At 54.6% G+C, this 17,561-nt stretch overlaps 2 protein-coding genes across 2 annotated transcripts; both read right to left on the minus strand.

Annotated features, from left to right (window-relative positions):
* Positions 1-113: 113 nt before the first annotated feature.
* On the minus strand, positions 114-1,663 carry TMDD1 (transmembrane and death domain 1). The gene has a single exon (XM_077167982.1). The coding sequence runs from the start codon at positions 1,649-1,651 to the stop codon at positions 692-694; it is 960 nt and encodes a 319-aa protein (XP_077024097.1). The 5' UTR covers positions 1,652-1,663; the 3' UTR covers positions 114-691.
* Positions 1,664-3,038: 1,375 nt separating this feature from the next.
* On the minus strand, positions 3,039-14,913 carry FIGNL2 (fidgetin like 2). The gene has a single exon (XM_077110728.1). The coding sequence runs from the start codon at positions 8,704-8,706 to the stop codon at positions 6,730-6,732; it is 1,977 nt and encodes a 658-aa protein (XP_076966843.1). The 5' UTR covers positions 8,707-14,913; the 3' UTR covers positions 3,039-6,729.
* Between the last annotated feature and the right edge of the window lie 2,648 nt (positions 14,914-17,561).

Here is a 17,561-nt window from a genome sequence, read left to right on the forward strand (position 1 = left end):
TGGATTGGCCTGTCATTCTGTCATTGCAGGGGACAGTCTGTTGTGAAGGCTCACCCTGGTCTAGTGCCTCAGATGGGCTGGCAGTGTGCCAGCAACTCAGAGGTGGGTGGGAAGGGTTTGGGGCTCCAGTGAGACTTTAAGGTCTTGCCAGAATGGGGAAGTGGGCGGGCACACTCCAGGAAGGCCTCAGAGTACACCAAAGCGGGAGCTACACCTCTTGTTCTGGGTCCCACCATGTTTCCCAAGCTCCCTTCTACTCATGGACCACTCCCTTTGGAGCTCAGACTTTCAAGTCAGGAGGCCATGGTTTCAAAATCCCGACTTTGCCACTAACTAGTCATCACCAGACTCACCTGTAATGGGGATAAGGCTGTTGCTTCCGGGTTTTGAAGGTTATATCGAATAATGTACATAACTGCTTAGCATAAAGCCTAGTATGCAGTCAGTGCTCAATAAATAGTAGCTCTCTTTTAGTGGAAGAAGGGCCTAAAGTGGACAAGAACTGGGAGGGCCTACCTCCCATCCCCTGTATGCTGGCATCAGAGCCCCTCCTCTTGTATTGGCAGCCCCATTGGCTACACTAGTCACCTCCAACGAAATAAAACCAACCGACTGCTCCCTCCTTTGTGTATTCTGCAACTTTTATAATATGTCAAAGGCAACACTCCACCACGGTTCTCCCATTTTACAGCTAGGGGCACTGAGGCCAGGGATGATCTGGCCCGGCTGAAACCCAGTCCAAGTGGGCCCGAGCTCCTGGTAACGCGAGCTCTCTTTGGTCAAGAAGCGGCTTTGTTTCCCACAGGCCGTGAGCTTCGGCCGGCTTGAGGAGACCGGCAGGCGGGCTGAGGCTGCCAGGCCGTGCCCCGTCGCCACCTGTGAGCCACAGTGTGAAGACGATGAGCAGCGCCCCGGTGCCCAGCGCCCCCACGAAGCCGGTGAGGAGGCCGAGTACCAGTGGCCGGGCCCAGGCCGTGGGGCTCCGCTCGTACGGGGCCTGGGGCAGTCGCTCCACGATCAGCTCCAGCTCGTCCCAGTCGGGCTCGGGACCTAAGGCGCGACGGGGGCGCGGGCCGGGGGCCGGGCCGGGGGCTGGGCGGGGGATCGGGGCTGGGGGCGCGGCGGTTCCTGGTGGCGGCAGATAGGCCTGGCCGAACTTGCGCAGCTGCAGCGTCGCCTGCTGGTGGAGGTTCTTACCCAGCTCCCGAGCCACGTCCGGACGGCCGCTGCGCCGCAGGGCCCGGGCCACCCGGTCCCAAGACAGGGACGGGGCCAAGGCAGCCAGCCAGGCCCCTAGCGCCTCCCGGCAGCCGCCGGAGACCACCCCGGGCTCGGCCGGCTGACCCTCTGGATACTCGGTCGCCTCCCGCCGCCGCCGCCTCAGCCCGCCCTTCGACTCCGACGGTTCTGCGGGCTCCAGCGGCTCGGCCCGCGCCAGCCGGTCCTCGGAAAGTCTGGCCAGCTCGGCCTCGACGTCGGGCTCGGGCGCCTCCAGGAGCGATCGGAAATGGCCGCACTCCTCCGGGGTCAGCAGCTCGGCCAGGCGGACGGCTGCGTGAGGGCCCATGGCGTCCACGGCCCCCGCAGGACACAGCGCCAGAGCCAGGGCCAGGGCCAGGGCCCCGGCCCCAGGCGGAACCCGCGCTGCCATCACTCCGGACCCACCCACTGTGGGGGGAGGGGCTCCGAACTCCCAAGGAAGGGGAGAGGGAAGAGGGTTCTAACACCCAAGGATTGTGGTGGTTAGGGGGCTTCCAGCTAGGAAGTAACTCCCAGCACACAGGGAGGGGGACCGGGACATTTGAACACTCAGGAACTGTGTTGGGGGTCAGGGGTTCCCAACCCCAAACCCCAGAGATGCTCAGGTGGCCTCCAACGTGTGGGAATTATGAGGGGAGGGTGTCCCAAAAACCAGCAACTGGAGTGAGACGGTTACCAATAACCAGGGATTGGGTGGGACTTTTAGCCCCCCAAGAGGCTGAATGCTGGGCCCAGATATTGAAATGCTAGACCTAGGCCTTAGTGTCCCACCAGCACCTCAAACTCAGCAAGCCCCAACATCTAATTTATTTACGTGCGCGCACACACATGCTTCATCAAAAGCCCTAGACTCCTTCTCCATTACCTCCAACAGCCAACCTATTCCTATATTCTCTTGTTACCTACTAAATATTTATAAGTCCCATCATTTCCCACCTTCCTACACCCACCCTAGTCCAAACCCTCATTCTCTCTCAGCTGGATAAAGTAAGTACCTCCTCTGCTGCCACACACACCAGAGCCCAAGTACCTAACCTGGTTTCAATTCCTCAGGCAAGCTTACCTCTGACTGGACTGCACTCTACTCTGCCTAGGTCACTCCTCCTGCTGTCAGGCCTCAACTGTTAGATTCATTCTGGGCAGCCCTCTCTGGTTACTGCACTCACACCACATGCCCATGTCTCCATTAGGTACTCCTATCTGTTCCCACAGCAGACTGCAGTTCTGCATTTTTACTGTCTCCCCTATTAGACTGTAAGGTGTAAGGCTCATCTATTGTGCCCTTAGATGCAGTGTATAATACTGATGCTCAGTAAAAATTTGTTGAATCTGCATGAGAATCCCTAACATGCGGAATAGATCCTGTCTACAAGCTGCCACCACCCCCACCCCACCCCACAGTGGAGCCTCAGCTCTTAGTACATGCTAGGTCCTCCCCACTCCTGCTTTCACTTTCTGCTCTTAAACAAATCACTGCAGTTTCCAGCTTCCATAGCTCTGTCAGACTGTACCCTCTCCTGCCCAGGAAGTTTTCCTGACATCCCACCACTGCCACCACCTTAAGTTGGGATTCTTTCTAGGCATTCTTGAGATAGATGGTGCATCCTCCATCAGGGCATTTGTCTTGAAATTAGAGAAACATTTATTCCATACTGTCTGTGTACTAGACATTGTGCCATATGTGGGAACACAAAGATGAAACTGACATGCTTACCCCCACCCCCACCCCCGCCAAGCAGCTTTATTTCATTGTATTTTAAAATGATTTTTCAGTGGAGCTTCTCCCACCCTGAATTGTGGGCTCTCCAAGGAGCACTGACTGTGCTTAATCATTTCTGTATCCTTGGTGACAGTGTCTGTACAGAGTGCATGCCTAATACACAAACTAGAGGAATGAGAGGGAAGTCTGGGCCTTGGAGTGGCAAGAGGGGCAGGGTCTCTGTCTCCTGGGGAGTGACATGCCATAGAGCCCAAATTCAAGCACACCCATGCTTACTTCTCTAGGAGGCCAATCCCCTTTTGGGCTTGCTCAGCTTTGCCTTCTCAGCCTGTGGCGTGCCCTAAGCAGGAAGCCTGGGGGCACAGCTCCCCTTGAGCTCTTGTGCATCTTCAACAATTTTGCTTGGAGCATTCAGGGACCTCAGAATACTGTGGGTCAAAATCTCTCACAGGCACCTCCACAATGCTCTTTAGCAAGGTGTTCCTTCTTAGTTTTTCATAGTCTCTCAGTTTATGACGACCTGCCATGGGTAGAGTTTGGGGGCTGGCAGATTGGTGGTGGACACAAGATCCCAGATGACCTTAAATACTGAGACACAGCTGTCACCATACCCTGCCTTCTGCCCACCTTCTCTCTACTCAAGAATGGAATACAAGTATAACCCCAGCTCTGTTCAACAGGGGCTGCTGCCCAGGTTCTGGATGAACCTCTCTCCTCTTTGGTTCACTTTTCTTCCCTGCATCCATTTGTTCATTCATTCACTCATTCAACAAACTTGAGAGCCTTTCTTTGATTCCCACACTGTGGGGCTCTGGGGATACAACGCGTCAGCCCTAGTTCTGAGCCTCTGAGAGCTCAGAATTGCAGGAGGGTCCTCCATGTCCAGGAGCTTTGAAAAGCATGGCTTTTCACCCCGGAGCATCAATGCCCAGCACCTGATGGGCACTCACTATGCCAGAGAAGTAACAGAGAAGTCCCAGAACAACTTTTTACTGAAGGAACAGAAGCTCCCGCAGAGCCACATCCACGGCACCAGAATTCGGTGCCCAAGCATCCCCCAGAGAGTTCCCCACATGCCACGTTCCCCAAGAAATCCTCTGAAAACCACACGTCATGGCTTTAATACTGTGTAATACTTTCTTTTAAAATACAGTCTCTTCTGAGGTAGACAGACCACAACTGCAGAGCATTGTCAGACAGGAGATAAATACGTCCATGTACAACACGCAGCAAAATGAGGTAGAAATGGTTACAGCTGGAGGAGGGAACCCCAACCCTAATCAAGGTAGAGGAAGGAGAGGACCAGCTTAAGGCATCTGCCCCTCCCCCACACCCTGCCCCTGAATTCTTTGGTATGCCCCCCACCACCAGCATTGCCAGAGTTGGACCTGCCCTTCCCCTCCCCGGTGCCACGAGGTAGGTGCCAGTAGACTGGGGGGCTTTCTCCTTGTGCAAAGTTCCCCAAGCCTGGGGAATAGGAACAGCCCAGTACAGGAAGCAGTGGGTCTCAGTGAGCTCCCCACTGCCCTCGGTGCTGCCTGCCTCTTGAAGGGAAGGCTGCGATCCCAACCCCACTTCCCTGATGCCCTCCACCCACCCCCCACACATATACACACACCTGAGAGAGAACTCCTCACTCCCTACTCCCCACTCTTTCTGAGGGTCTTTCACAGGGAAGACCCTGCGGCCCACTGCTTCTGAGTCACCAAAGGCCTGCAGTTGGCTGGCTCCAAAGAAGGGAGCATCAGAAAGACACCAAGGGTGAAAAAAGGGGGAACAAAAAAACAGAGCAGCTTTCCTACTGGCCCTCCTAGGCCAGCAGAGACCCTCAGCACCTTGGCACCTGAAATGTCCCCCATGGAGTGGGAGTTAGGACAGAGAGTCTGTGGGTGCTGTAGGGGCAGGGGACAGGAAAGGAGGCTGGAGTGGGGGAGAGAGGAGGTGGGGTGAGGGCATATTCCCTCCTTTAGGCCAAAGTTCATCATCAGGAAAAGAGCTCCCTAAAGGGTGGGGGCAAACTGCTGAAACCCCATCAAGGGAAAGGAGGTGGAAGGAGAGGAGCATGGTTCTGAGGGAAGGGTCTCCAAGCCTAGGCTTCTGGTGGAAAATCTGGGTGGGATGGAGTATAACCCTGAAGTTGGGGAAAAACAGCCTACCCATGTCCTCCCCCTCTCCAGGTCCTCCTGCGGAACTCCAGACTTAGGACTCCAAGGGGTTGGGGGAGAAACACTCCCTCAGGGAGTCTTCTCATGTGAGGGCTGCTAAGCCTTCCTTGGAGGCTTCCAGCAAACAGCAGACAGGAAAGGCTGAGGTCTGTCAATTTTGTGCCCAAACCATACTTGTAGCCAGACCATCTTCCTTCCCAAGGGAATCCTCTCAGCATAAGTTACGGGGGACCTCTGCAGAGGCAAGGGCTCGACGTGATGCCCTTTGTGGGGACCTTCTGCCTAGGTCACCTTTCCATTCAGGCCCTCCCAGCCTGGGCAGGAAATAAATAAGGGCATACCCAGCTCTAGATAACTCTTCACAGGAACCCTGAGTTGCAGATGGGACCCAGAGAGGAGAGCAGTAGGAAGGGAGCAAGATTTACCTGTCTTTCAAATCGGACCTCCCACTCCCCCACATCTCTGCCTAAAACTTAGGGCCTGGGGGGGAATCTTAGAAATACATTCCACTTCTGTCTCAGGGATGTCAGAGTTTTGAGTGCAGGCCTCAGAATCTTTCTCTCCCCTTCCCCACAAGTCTCATTTTCTGAGTCTTCTGGGAGAATATGCTCCCCTGGGGGTGGGGAGGGGCCTGGAATACACAGGAGAGCAGCCAAAGTCTAACATTCTTTCCGAGGTCAGTTTCTTCCTGAGTTGTCAAAATAAAAAGAAAAACAGCAAATTCTACACATCTTACAAAAATAAGAGGACTAAAATATTAAATGAGCTACATTTCTGGGATCTCCCTTCAAAAGCAAACAAAAAAAAACCCTCCTTTGGGTGTCTTTTTTCTTTCTTTTTTTTTTTTTTTTTTTGGCTTGACCCCACCCCACCCCCAAGACCCAAGGTTTCAGCTGGGTGAGGGTTGAGGGGATGGGAGGAACTCCCTATCCCCTCCACCATCACGCCTGGACCTCCAGATCTCCTGCAAAGAGACACCGAGGCCTCTGAATGAGAGACAGAGGCAATGAGGCGTTAAAACACAGGGAGTGAGAGAGACAGGGAGGCTGGAGAGAATGGGATGGAGGCAGAAGCACAGAGGGTGATAGATGGAGAAACTGGGGAGGGAGGGAAGAGGAAAAGAGAAATAGAGCCCTTATGGAAGGGGTGGGGGGACAATCAGACACAAAGCGATGGGGACAGAAAATTAAGCGAATGTAGAGAAAGAGACTGAGGTGGGAGGTGGGGTGCTCAGAGAGCAAGGAGACAAAAGGATTGTGGCGAGAGAGCAGGAGTTCCTTTGGCCCAGGGTGCCAGCCCATCCCGGGTCTGCCCCATTCAGGGAGGAGAGGGCGAACTTCTCGTCCACAATAAATAGGAAAAACCTGAGTACACGGCGCACACGGCATCTCTCTGCCTAGCAGAAGCATCTTCCTTCCCACACACAAAAAAAATCCACCGGCAGACCCCCTCTTCCCCACCCCACATTCACCACTCTGGCACCCTCCCAACCGGGTTTTGGTTAACGACACACCTCCTAAGGGGAGGCACAGGGGAGGTTGGGGAGGTAGGGCCGGTGGCTCCCGCACCCTGCCCTGCAAGCCATCAGTGTCCGGAGCCGTACATTTTGTCCCACTCCACGAAAGAGTCCAGCTCCTTGGGGGAAGCCCTAGGGCCCACCTTGGCCAGCGCCGCCTCCAAGTCCTTGTAGGAGAGCGGATGCTGCAGTCCTGGGAGGCCTGCCCCGGCCGCTGCCTGCTGGCACAGCTGCCCCAACTCGCCCCCTGAGAAGCCCTGAGTGCCCTGCACCAGGGCCGCGAGCTCCCGCTCGCTCAGCGCGCAGCCATGCTGGGCCAGTGCCCGCTGTAGGATCAGCCCCCGGGCCGGACTATCAGGCAGCGCCACATAGAAGCGGAGAGCGAAGCGCCTGCGGGTCGCCTCGTCCAGGGCCGCGGGCCGCGAGGTGGTACCCACCACCAGCACGCTATCAGCTCCCGTACCGCAGCCACCGTCCAGGCAAGCCAGGAGCTGCCCCTGCAGGGCGCTGGCGGAGGCACCATCATCCCTCGCGGGGAAAAGAGCATCCAGCTCGCTGAGGAGGAGCACAGCAGGCGGACGACAGCGCGCAGCCGCGAAGGCGGCCTGGAGGAGGTGCGCGCCCTCTGCCGCGCCGGGCGCCGCCAGCACCACACCGCGCAGGCGTAACAGCGTGGCGCCCAGCTGCGTGGCGAGGCAGCGGCCTAGAAGGGCCTTTCCCGTGCCCCGCGGCCCGAAAAGCAGCACAGTCCGCGGCGGGCGCGGGCTGCCGGGGTAGGTGAGTGGCCTCAGTAGAGGCCACACCAGCTCCTCCTCCAGCGCCGCCTTGAGTGCGCCCTGGCCTGCCACGTCGGTCCACTGCACTGGGGGCCCGCAGTCCACCATCTTGCTCGTTACCAGCTCCAGGGATCCCGGGTCCAAGCCTTTGGGAGGCTCCCCCGAGGGCACAGCGAAGCCCCCACGGGGAGCCGGCGCCGGGGCTCGCTCTGAAAACTTTTCAAAGGGCTCGAGTTGCGGGCCGTAGACTGGGGAGCCTAGGACCTTGATGGGGACGCCGCCACCGTACTTTCCCGTGGCCTCCTCCGCGGCTCCCGGCGGCTTCGCCCGGAACCCGTTGCCCCGACACTCGCCGTTGTCTGCGGCAGGGTAGGAGGCGCCGTCGGCCGCGGGGGCCTTGGCGGGCTCGTAGACGTACTTGCGGTAGCGGCTCTCTCCGCCTTCGACGGCGGCCTTGCGCTTCAGCGAGACCCCGGCCTCCGCGCCGGGAGCTGAAGCCTGGAAGGAGTAGGAGGCGGGCGCGGGCCTTGGCGGCGCGGGCGTAGGCAGGGGCGTGGGCGCCGCCAGGCCCGAGGTCAGGTAGGGGCCCGGGGGCGGGGCCGGGGGCGGTGGCAGGCCGGCGTATCCTGGCTGTGCAGCGTAGCCCCCCGCGGGGTAGTTGTACAGCGGCCCTGAGGGGCCGTACCCGGGTGGGGGCGGGGGCTGCAGAAGCGCGGCCGGGGGCGGCGGGGGCAGCGCGGCGCCTGTCTGTGCGCAGTAACCAGGTGCCAGGTATCCCCCGCCGTAGCTCGCCGGGTACTCGGGTGCGGCCGACGGGCCCCCGCACGCATTCCCAGCGTAGAGGGGTTCAGGCAGGTTCCCTGCTAAAACCGGCGAGCCCCCCAGGCCCCCAGAACCACCCCCAGTGCCCGTCTTGGCTCCCGGGAGGGTCTCATGGAGTGAGGCCAAGGGATAGGGTGGCTCGGGCCCTGGCCAGGGTTCGGCGTCCCCCTTGGCACCGTTGAGGAAGGCGGCATCGCTGTAGCCGCCCAGAGCCGGACGCTCATAGGGAGAGTCCAAGACCCCCGAGTACTTCTCCGCGTAGCGCTTGAGGAGGTTGGAAGCAGTAAGGGCGGAGATATCGTCGTGTGCCCAAGCATAGTGGCAGCGCTGGCGACCTCCAGAGGGCAACTCCAACTTGTGGGCCGGCGACGGGGTGGTGGAGGAGACGTCCAGGTGCTGCTCTGGCCACTGGTTGAGGGGCTGGGCGTGTTCCGGTGTCCAGTGCATCTTTGACAGAGCTGCAGGCAAGAGATAGCAGCTGGTGAGGTTCTACAGAGCCTCTGAGTACCCACCGACTGCTAGCTACGGGCCCCCTTAGACTGACCCTTGGAACAGAGGTTTTCTGGCACCCTCCACCTACCATCCACCCTTCAGAGGCGTCCTCTCTCCAAGCATCCAGATACCCTCCAGATACCCAGGACTTGACATGCCCCTCATGTCCTGGGATTAAAGTTATCTGAAAATATTTTTCTCAGAACCAAGAGAGATCTGGAAGCTTTGCCCATTGGAAGGTCCCTAATCCCATCTTGTAAGCAATGATTATTATTTTGTCCTGGCCACACCATTTAAGTCCTCAGGAGGATACATGGTCCTTACTCTCAGCCCTAATGAAGAGTCAGGCAATGGGTAGGACATTCCAGACTATCCAAATGGTACAGCCCTTGGAGCTAGTGCAGAAGCAAACCCAGATGGGACTCATTCAGTAACAGATGTTTGCTGCACACCAGCTATGGGCTGGGCACACCAGTTATGTGCTGGGCACTCCAGGGACACTAGGCTTATGTAATATGGGTGAGGCCTGCTCATGGCCCCTACCTTCATGGCCCTGCAATGTGATTCCAAATAGGCTGTTCATCTCAGCCTTCCTTGAGATTCCTAAACCCCCTTTGGCCCTGAGGTCAGAGATGCTGTCTGTGGCAGTGCCTTATCTTCTGGGAAACCCTGGAGACTGACCCAGAAGCGTTCACTTTTTTCCACTTGATGTTTCTTAGCCCTTTCCTGACACAGAGCTCCTGAGTGCCTGCCCGAGCTCTGTGTTCACTGGCTGTGTGCCCGGGGCAAATGCTACTGCCTGCCACTTCCCAAAATGTGGCTCATCACAATACACCCATTACAAAAAAGATAATTTAGAGAAACCATGTTCCAGAGAAGACAGAAGAAAGTTAGTACGCAGCAATGCACGTTTCATGGAAAGTGGGTTACAAATTTGTCTCTGAGCTTCCTGGTAGCTGAATGAAGAGGGAGATATGATCAGACTCACTTTTCAAAGTGAAAAACACTACCATTACTTGAAAGAAACAAATATTTTCCTGTCCAGGCACATAGCTCCGATGGATCCTAGGATAAGATCTCGAAGACTAAATGGGCCCACAGCATATCCAGAGAATGGTTTTTGCTGAAGATTATTTTTCAAACCCAACCTTTTGAGAAGACACGTTAACCTCGTACGGTCAGTGTTTGTTCAACAAACTTTTATTGAGCAATTACTGAGTGCAGTGCTAGGCATGGGGGCAGATTGAAAGATGAAAAAGATGGTTCAGCCATGTAGAGACAGACAACATCCTGGGTGGATGGTGGGAAAAGAGAGATGTGTGCCAAGGGCTCTGGGACTCAGGTGAGTTTGCCACTCCTGGTTGAGAAGGCCTCATCACAAAGACCTCAGACCAGTTGACCAGACAGGCTAGAGGGAGCAAGACATCCCAAACCATGGAAACAGTACCTTCAAAGGTACAGGTTGCAATGCATTCAGAGAGCCAGGGTTGTGCTTGCTCAAATGTCCCTCTCCCTTCCTTGGACACTTTATTCCCTCCTTCTGGAAAAGTGTCAAGTATATCTACAATGTCCTCAATGTGAAAAGGCCCCCTTAGAAATAGGGCTTGTGTGCAATGCTCAACCATACACTATAGGCCTAAAGGTTGCTGCAAGAAATGTTAGGTTATCAGAGTCTGGCATGGAGAGCAGTGGTAGAAGATGACACTAAAAATAATCTAAGTCACTTCTCAAGTTCTCCACAGTTGACCTTACTTGCAACAGTTTATTGACAGTACCACCACCTTTGTTGATTGTCATTACCTGGTTGGGTGATTCCTGAAGCCCCCACCCCTTCCAGTCCTCAGCCAAGACCTTGCCTTTCTCCCCTCCCCTCCTACTCCCTGCCCCACCTCCAAGCCAGCTATAGCCCCACCCCATTATGCACTCTGACCTATAGCCCTCTTGCTCAGATCCTAGGAGCAGGGTCACCTGCTTAGCATCCTGCTTGCAACCCAGCCCACACGCTAATGGCATTCAACCTCTTGCTGGAGTGTCCAGGAGGGAACTCACAACTTTCCCCAGGAGAAAGACCCCTTGCTTCCCCACCAAGTTCATAGGTTACACTCCAGCCCTCTACAATAGCTGGGCTGGAGGGGAGGAAAGACCCCAGGGACATGGGGGCAATTTGTGACTTTTGAACAAGCATAGTTTGAAACCAGCCTCAGACTTATTATATGACCATGGGCAGGTTGTATGACCTCACTGAACTTCAATCTCTCCATCAGTTAAAGGACATAATATATGAAGTACAAAGTAGCAGAATAAATGGTACAGTTAAGACTGCCAGCAGTGACCCAGTGTTACTGAGAGACCCTGAACAGGTCACTGCCATAGGGTTGGGGGAACTTGGTGAACACCTGTGAGTGAGGTTTCTTCCAGTTCTGATATAACAGACCATTCCTCAGACCCTTTCCCCAGCACCCCAACCAACATAGTGACAGAGCCAGCCTCTGTTCTATGCTTTGTATAAACCATCTTCTGTAACGCTCACAAAAGTCCTGCAAGGTCAATGCTATCAATTATCATCATCCTCATTTTATAGATGAGGAGACAGGTACCAAGAAGTTAGTACAGTGCCAGTCACATGGCTATTAAACGAAGGAGCCAGTTTCAATCCCAGCAATTTGACCATAGAGCCCCTGTCCTGGATAGCCCTGCCCCCCTGGTCCAGCTCTTAGTTCTGGGCAGCCATGGAAAAGCCCAAGGCCTGAAACAGTGTACATCAATACTCATCTCCTTGAGCCTATCAAAATACACTTCCTTATTTGCCTATACCCCAAGTACTGTGTATTACCCCTTCAAATCTGCTGTTAGAAGCACTTACCCCTAGAGGTATCCCAAGATGTCCACAGCCCCCAGGCAGGAAAATTTGTGTCCTCTTGCAAAACAACTCAGGCTGTTCCTTTCCCTGTAAGCTAGCCATCTTATAGCCATACATACCCCTAGACTGAGCAAAAGGTTCCTTATTTGGGTTTTATGACCTTCCCTGGTGTGGCCTGGATATGGAAAGAAGGCAGTCTTTCTGCAACCTCCCAGTTTGGGGAGCACCTTTGCTCCTAAAGGCAGTTCTTTCTCTGCAGACCCTTGAAGGTCAAGAGCGGCCATGCACATAAGCTGGAACCCCACTTGACTCCACCCCACAGCAGTCCTTCAAACTCAGAGAACAATAAACAGTTACAGAAATAATTGCTGGCTAGAAAGGTAAATAATTCCTTAAAACCCTTTCCCTCATTTATAGGATCTCTCCCAGAACTGACCAGATGAGAAGTGATCCAGACCTCACAACCAACCAAAACCCTCATGCACCGATTTCATCTGTGGCCCGCTGCCCACATGTCCTACGGGTGCCTAACCAGTCCCCACAGCCCGTGCCTAGGACTCTGAGAAGTCCTGGCCTGGCCTGATGCAGGTTTTAGACTCCACTCCATCTCCAGGTGGAGCAAACACCCTGAGCTGAGTGTCCAGACTCACTGTGTGACCATGGGCAAGATGCCTCACCTCTCTAAGGCTGACTCTCTTCATTGCTCAAATGATACAGTCAGTTTGCATGGGTGGACTTCAGGCTTCTCTTTTGCACTAGGAACTCTTAAACTTTATACAGGGTGATGTGGGAAGGGACCCAACTCCCTCCAGTGTCGGTAACCTCCTCCAGCAACCCAAGGAGGCCACTAAGACACCTTCAAGACCCTCTGCATCTTACAGAAGCTGATTCTGGATTCTACTGCCCATGGGAGGGGGCAAGGGGGGTGGGCCAGGCAGGGCTTGGGGGCCAGTAGGGAAGGAGGGGCAGCTGTACTGCGGCTCCATGCTTGTGTGGAGAAGGGCTGAAGCGGCCTCCTGGGCAAGCCTCCTCCAGGCTCCATTATCTCAGTCTGGGACAAAGGGGCCAGAGTGGAGAATCCCATTGTCCAAGCCTCCGTATGGAAATCTCATTAATCTATTCACCAAGGCTCCCACAGGCCTTTTGTCCAAGGCTTTTTGTCTCCTGCTTACAACTGGTGCCCCGGGGGGTCTCTGGCCGCCTGGCAGAGCTTGAACAGGGCTGTGCCCCCTCCTCAGGGCCCGCCTTCTCATGCCAACCCCCAGTTACCATGGGGAAGGGGGGGGCAAGCGGACTCGGGAGGGCTGGTCACCTGCCACAGCTGTTGAACCCACCACACAGGAAGCTCTTCCCTGGGTCCTCGGCCACAAAACAGCCCCCAGCATGGCTGGGTCCTGCCTGGGAAACGGGTGCCTGGTACAGGCTAGCCTGGATAAGGCTCAATGCGTATTTAGGGGATGGTCCAAAGGACATCAGAGAGGCAGCTGAAAAGCTCCGCGGGATGAGGGCTGGAGCCCATTTTTCTGCAAGTACAGTGTTTTGTTTCCATCCGGTCCCCCACCCAGCCGGCAGACACTGTGATTCCTTCAGTGGGCCAGGCACTGCCTGTCAGCTGTTAGACATGCAAGAGCGGCTCACACTGCCACACATCCTCACAGGCTCTGTCATCTAGTGCGGAAGATAAGGCAAAAGTGGTCAAGACATAAGAAAGAATGAAAAAAGTGTGTTCTGGAAATTCACAGAAAGTTGAGGCTATTTTTGGCTGGGGAAATCAGGGCAGCATCTGAACTGGGTCTCTGAAGATGGGAAGGCTTGGGGTACGTGGACAGACTCGCAGCCCGGCTTCCCTGAGGTATCAGCTTGGAATCTCTGTGAGGGGAGGACCCGAGCCGGGCAGTAGTGCTGGGCTCGTTCATGTGTGTTACCTTATTTGCTCCCCACAACACCCTGCCAAAGTCGGTATTATTTACAGATGATAAAACTGAGTCTGGGCGAGGTGGTATAGCTTGCCCAAAGTCACCCGCTCTCCAGAGGCAAGGTTGGGACCAGCAAGGGGACCTCACCCCTCAGCGCCAGGGCTTTTCCCGCCTCCACAGGAGCACAAACTGAGGGGCTGGGAGCCGTCTCCTCCTGAGGGGAGCAGGGATCTGCCCGTGAGAACCGAATGTGCTCCCCGTCCCTAAACTCACTCCTCAGTGCTGGAAAACGTGTAAGGGAAGGGGGTGGGAAGATAAGGATGGGGGCTGTGTACCACAAGCTTCCAGGAGCAAAACGGGTCAGCAGGACAGGGTGGTCATCCTTGTCAGAGTGATCTCTGTGTCTTTGTTGCTAATTGCCATTTACTGTCTGTACAGGCCTCTCTCATCCCTCTAGGGGAGGAAAAACTGGCCTAACCATGCAATGCAAGCCAGCTTTCCCCCAAGTATGGCCCTAAAAGAACCCCGCCCCCACTCCCCAAATCTAGAGAAGTCAGCCCAGCTCATTCAAAGGCCTGCAGGCCTTTGCTCAAGCAGTTCTATCCATCTGTAATGCCTAGTTCTATCCATCTAGAATGGCATCTAGAATGCCAGCTATCTCTTTCCCTTTTCAAGCTCTGCTTCCTCCCTGGCCACTCCAGCTCTAACTGACCCCTTGCCTTTTTGGGGAAGCTGGAGAAAGTCCCTCCTGGCAACAAGAAGAGAAACATGCTCTTCCTTTTGTGCGTGCATCGCATTCAAGGAATGCTCTGTGGGTTCTCCCCTCTCCCACAAGATCAATTTCTGCCTCTCCATCACATCATTCTCATGCAGCTATTTCTCCAATCTTGGGGTGGGGGTAAAGGGGTGCATCTTAGTCCCCCTCCTATATCCTATTTCCTCCCTGCTTGCTTTTTACCAAAAAAAGGAAGAAAGCTAAAAGATTATCTCCACTACTATTTCTGATTACTCTCTTTCCAATCTCTCTTTTTTTTCTTGGGGGGGGAGGTGCGGATTGCGGTACGTGGGCTGGGAATCGAGCTTGGATCTCCTACATGGCAGGTAAGAATACTACCACTTAACTGCCCGTGGACCAATCTCTCTTGAACCCATTCCAACCAGACTTCCTACCCGCCACTCCACCCAGCTGCCTCGCAAGAATACCTTGCTAAATGTGGGCAGTCCTCGTCCTACTAACTCAGCCGCCTTTTTTTTTTTTTTTTTTTTGGCTTTTAAAAAAGGGAATTGATCAACTTGCAAGTTTATCATTCTAAGGAACTCAGCAGCCTTTGACTCAGCCAATCACCCCCTCCTTCTTGAAACACTTTCCTTGGGTCCCTGGCTACACACTCTCCACCCCACCCCACCCCAGCACTCCCCTTCCTTGTCCCCCCCTCACTTCTTGTCTCCTTTGCTGCCCTCTCATCCCCCACCCCCCAACCCTCTAGACCCTGGAGGGCCCAGGGAACCGCCCTTAGAGCCCTCTCTTCCCTCTTCACATTGACTCCATGGGCGATCTTCTCTGGTCCCGGCTTTGACCACCGGTTGAATACTGATAATCCTCAAATGTGTTTCTCCAGCCTGGATTTCTTCCTTCTAGACTGGTGTTTCCAACCCTCTTCCTGACGTCTTCACTCAAACATTTCATCGGTATAATTAACACATCCGGAATCAAACTTTCGATTTTCCCAACCCACCCCCAACCTACCCCTCCCTGTCTTCCCATCTCAGCAAATGGCAACTCCATCCTTCCTAGCTGCTCAGGCATCCTCACCTTCGGTCATTCTCACCTAGACCAGCCGACCAGATTGGCCCTGGCCTCAAAATATAGCCCAAGCGCAACCACTCCTCCCCATCTCTCACCAGACATGCCTCGCTTGGGTTCTTCAGTAGCCTCCTGTCTGACCTCCGCTTTCCACCCCCCACTGTCTAGTCTCAATACTGAGACCAGAATGATCCTTGAAAACATGTCAGATCATGTCATTCTTCTACCAAGAAGCTTCCAGTGGCTCCCACTGCACTCAGAATTAAACCCGGAGTCCACACAGTGACCGACCAGGTCCCCGTGATCTGCTTCCACTTACCTCTCTCCTCTTCTCCAGACTTTCTCATCTCCCTCCACCACTTCCCTCCAGCTGCCCTCTCCAGCCACGCTGGCCTTCTTGCTGCTCCTCCCAGGCCAGGCAGCTCCCATGTTAGGTCCTGGCCTTGCTGGGCTCTGTGCCTGGAACACCCTTTCCCTAAAGCTCTGCATTGCTTGCCCCTCACTTACTTCAGGTCTCTCCTCAAATGCTACCTCATCACACACTGTGCCTCTCAACCGGGCATTCTCTACTCACTCATCGTACCCTAGTGGCTTATTGTCTGTATGCACACAAGAATGGAAGTTCAATGGAAGCAGGAACTGTTTCATTCACTGTTATATCCCAAATACCTAGGAGAGTGCCTGACACAGAATAAATGCTAAATAGACTGTACAATGAATGAATGAATGAGCAAAGAGGCTTGAAATTGCCTCTGTCCAAATAATGGAAAAATTCAGGGTGAGTAAAGCACACGTGAAAGGGTGAGGGTGGCAGGAGGTGAAGCCAGGGAATAACTAGAAAATGGGGAGGGGAGGGTTACCGGAAGGGGCGCTTGTGTCTGTGAACACCAGGCAAAACCGTCCAGCCCTGATCTGGCTGAAGCTGCAGGGCACCCAGTCCAGCCCCCAAGGACCCCACCTGGCCTCCTTTTTTCAGCTGGCTCCTCTGCCTTTCCCTAGCCAGGTCTCTGTGAAAGTGGACAAAGGGGCGATGGAATTCCCATCAAAGGCTGCTGGACACATGGTAAAGAGATCAGGGCCCTTGGGATCCTGCTTCCTCGAGGTGGGGAGGCCTCCCAGCCAGTCTGGCTCCTCTCTGCAGTGGGGGCTATGATGGAGGGGGGCGCGCTCTGGCCCTGGCCTCCTCATATGTCAAATGCCAAACGGCAGGAGGTCAGCCTGAGCACTGCAGCCAAGTGGCCCCCATCTCGGCTGTGTGTTCACACTGGGGGGAGGGGAGAGTGCAAAAATCCCTGCCTATGTCCACGGTCAGGGCCACAGCCAAGCTGTGACCATCTGTTGTCATCTTGAGATGCCAGGTCATTGGCCCAGGACTCTTGAGGAATAAAGCTCCCCCTCTTTCTAGCCTTCTAGTATTTACAAAGGACTCTCCTAGCCATCATTTGGTTTCATCCTCATAAATTCCTTGTCAGATAAGCATCATTCTCCCCATTTTATAGAAGAGGAAATGGAAGCTCAGAGAAGGAAACTGATTTCCCCAAGGTCATGACAGCTAGTAAGAGGGGAAGCAGAGATACACAACCTATTTTGTCTGTTTTCCCTACCCCAGGCCTGGCAAAGGTGTCTGGGAGGCAAACACAGCTCAAAAAAATCAGGTCTCCAGGCACAGCCCTCCCACCCCTCCCTCACCTCTCCATTCAGCCCTAGCCCAGCCTTGCACCAAACCCTCCTCTTCCAGGAAGCCTTCCTGGACTGACAACCCCCAGGAAATTCCCAAGTTGCTTCAAAGTCTAGTGTTCTATACAGTCATTCCTTTTCCATCTTGGACTGTGAATCTGTCCCTGGGTGTTTGTCTCCCTTGAGGCCCAGGGCTTCTTAAGAGCAGCCCAGTCACTTAAAGGATTAGATGATTCCCTAACTGCAGATGATCCATACAGTATTTCCATTTGGGGCAACATGATTTTCAGCTGACAGATTGGGGAGGGAGCACGGAGTGTGGGAAAAGCCCAAAGTCACAGCAGGATGTGGCAACGCTGTGATGTGAACCCAAGAGGCTGCCTTTGGCCCCAATGAGCACAGCTTCTAATCCTGCATTGCCCAACATAGTAGCCACTGGCCACATGGGGCTATTTAAATTAATTAAAATGTAATAAAATTTAAGATTCGGTTCTTTAGTAGCACCAGCCACAGTCCAGGTGCTCAACAGTCATGCGTGGTCGAGGCTTCAGTA

Source organism: Tamandua tetradactyla, chromosome 7 (genome assembly GCF_023851605.1).
Source record: "Tamandua tetradactyla isolate mTamTet1 chromosome 7, mTamTet1.pri, whole genome shotgun sequence".
NCBI lineage: Eukaryota > Metazoa > Chordata > Mammalia > Pilosa > Myrmecophagidae > Tamandua > Tamandua tetradactyla.

What these genes read in the sequence shown, in the direction of transcription:
- TMDD1 (XM_077167982.1), bottom strand. Translation starts at nt 1,651, where the DNA reads ATGGCAGCGCGGGTTCCGCCTGGGGCCGGGGCCCTGGCCCTGGCCCTG.
- FIGNL2 (XM_077110728.1), bottom strand. Translation starts at nt 8,706, where the DNA reads ATGCACTGGACACCGGAACACGCCCAGCCCCTCAACCAGTGGCCAGAG.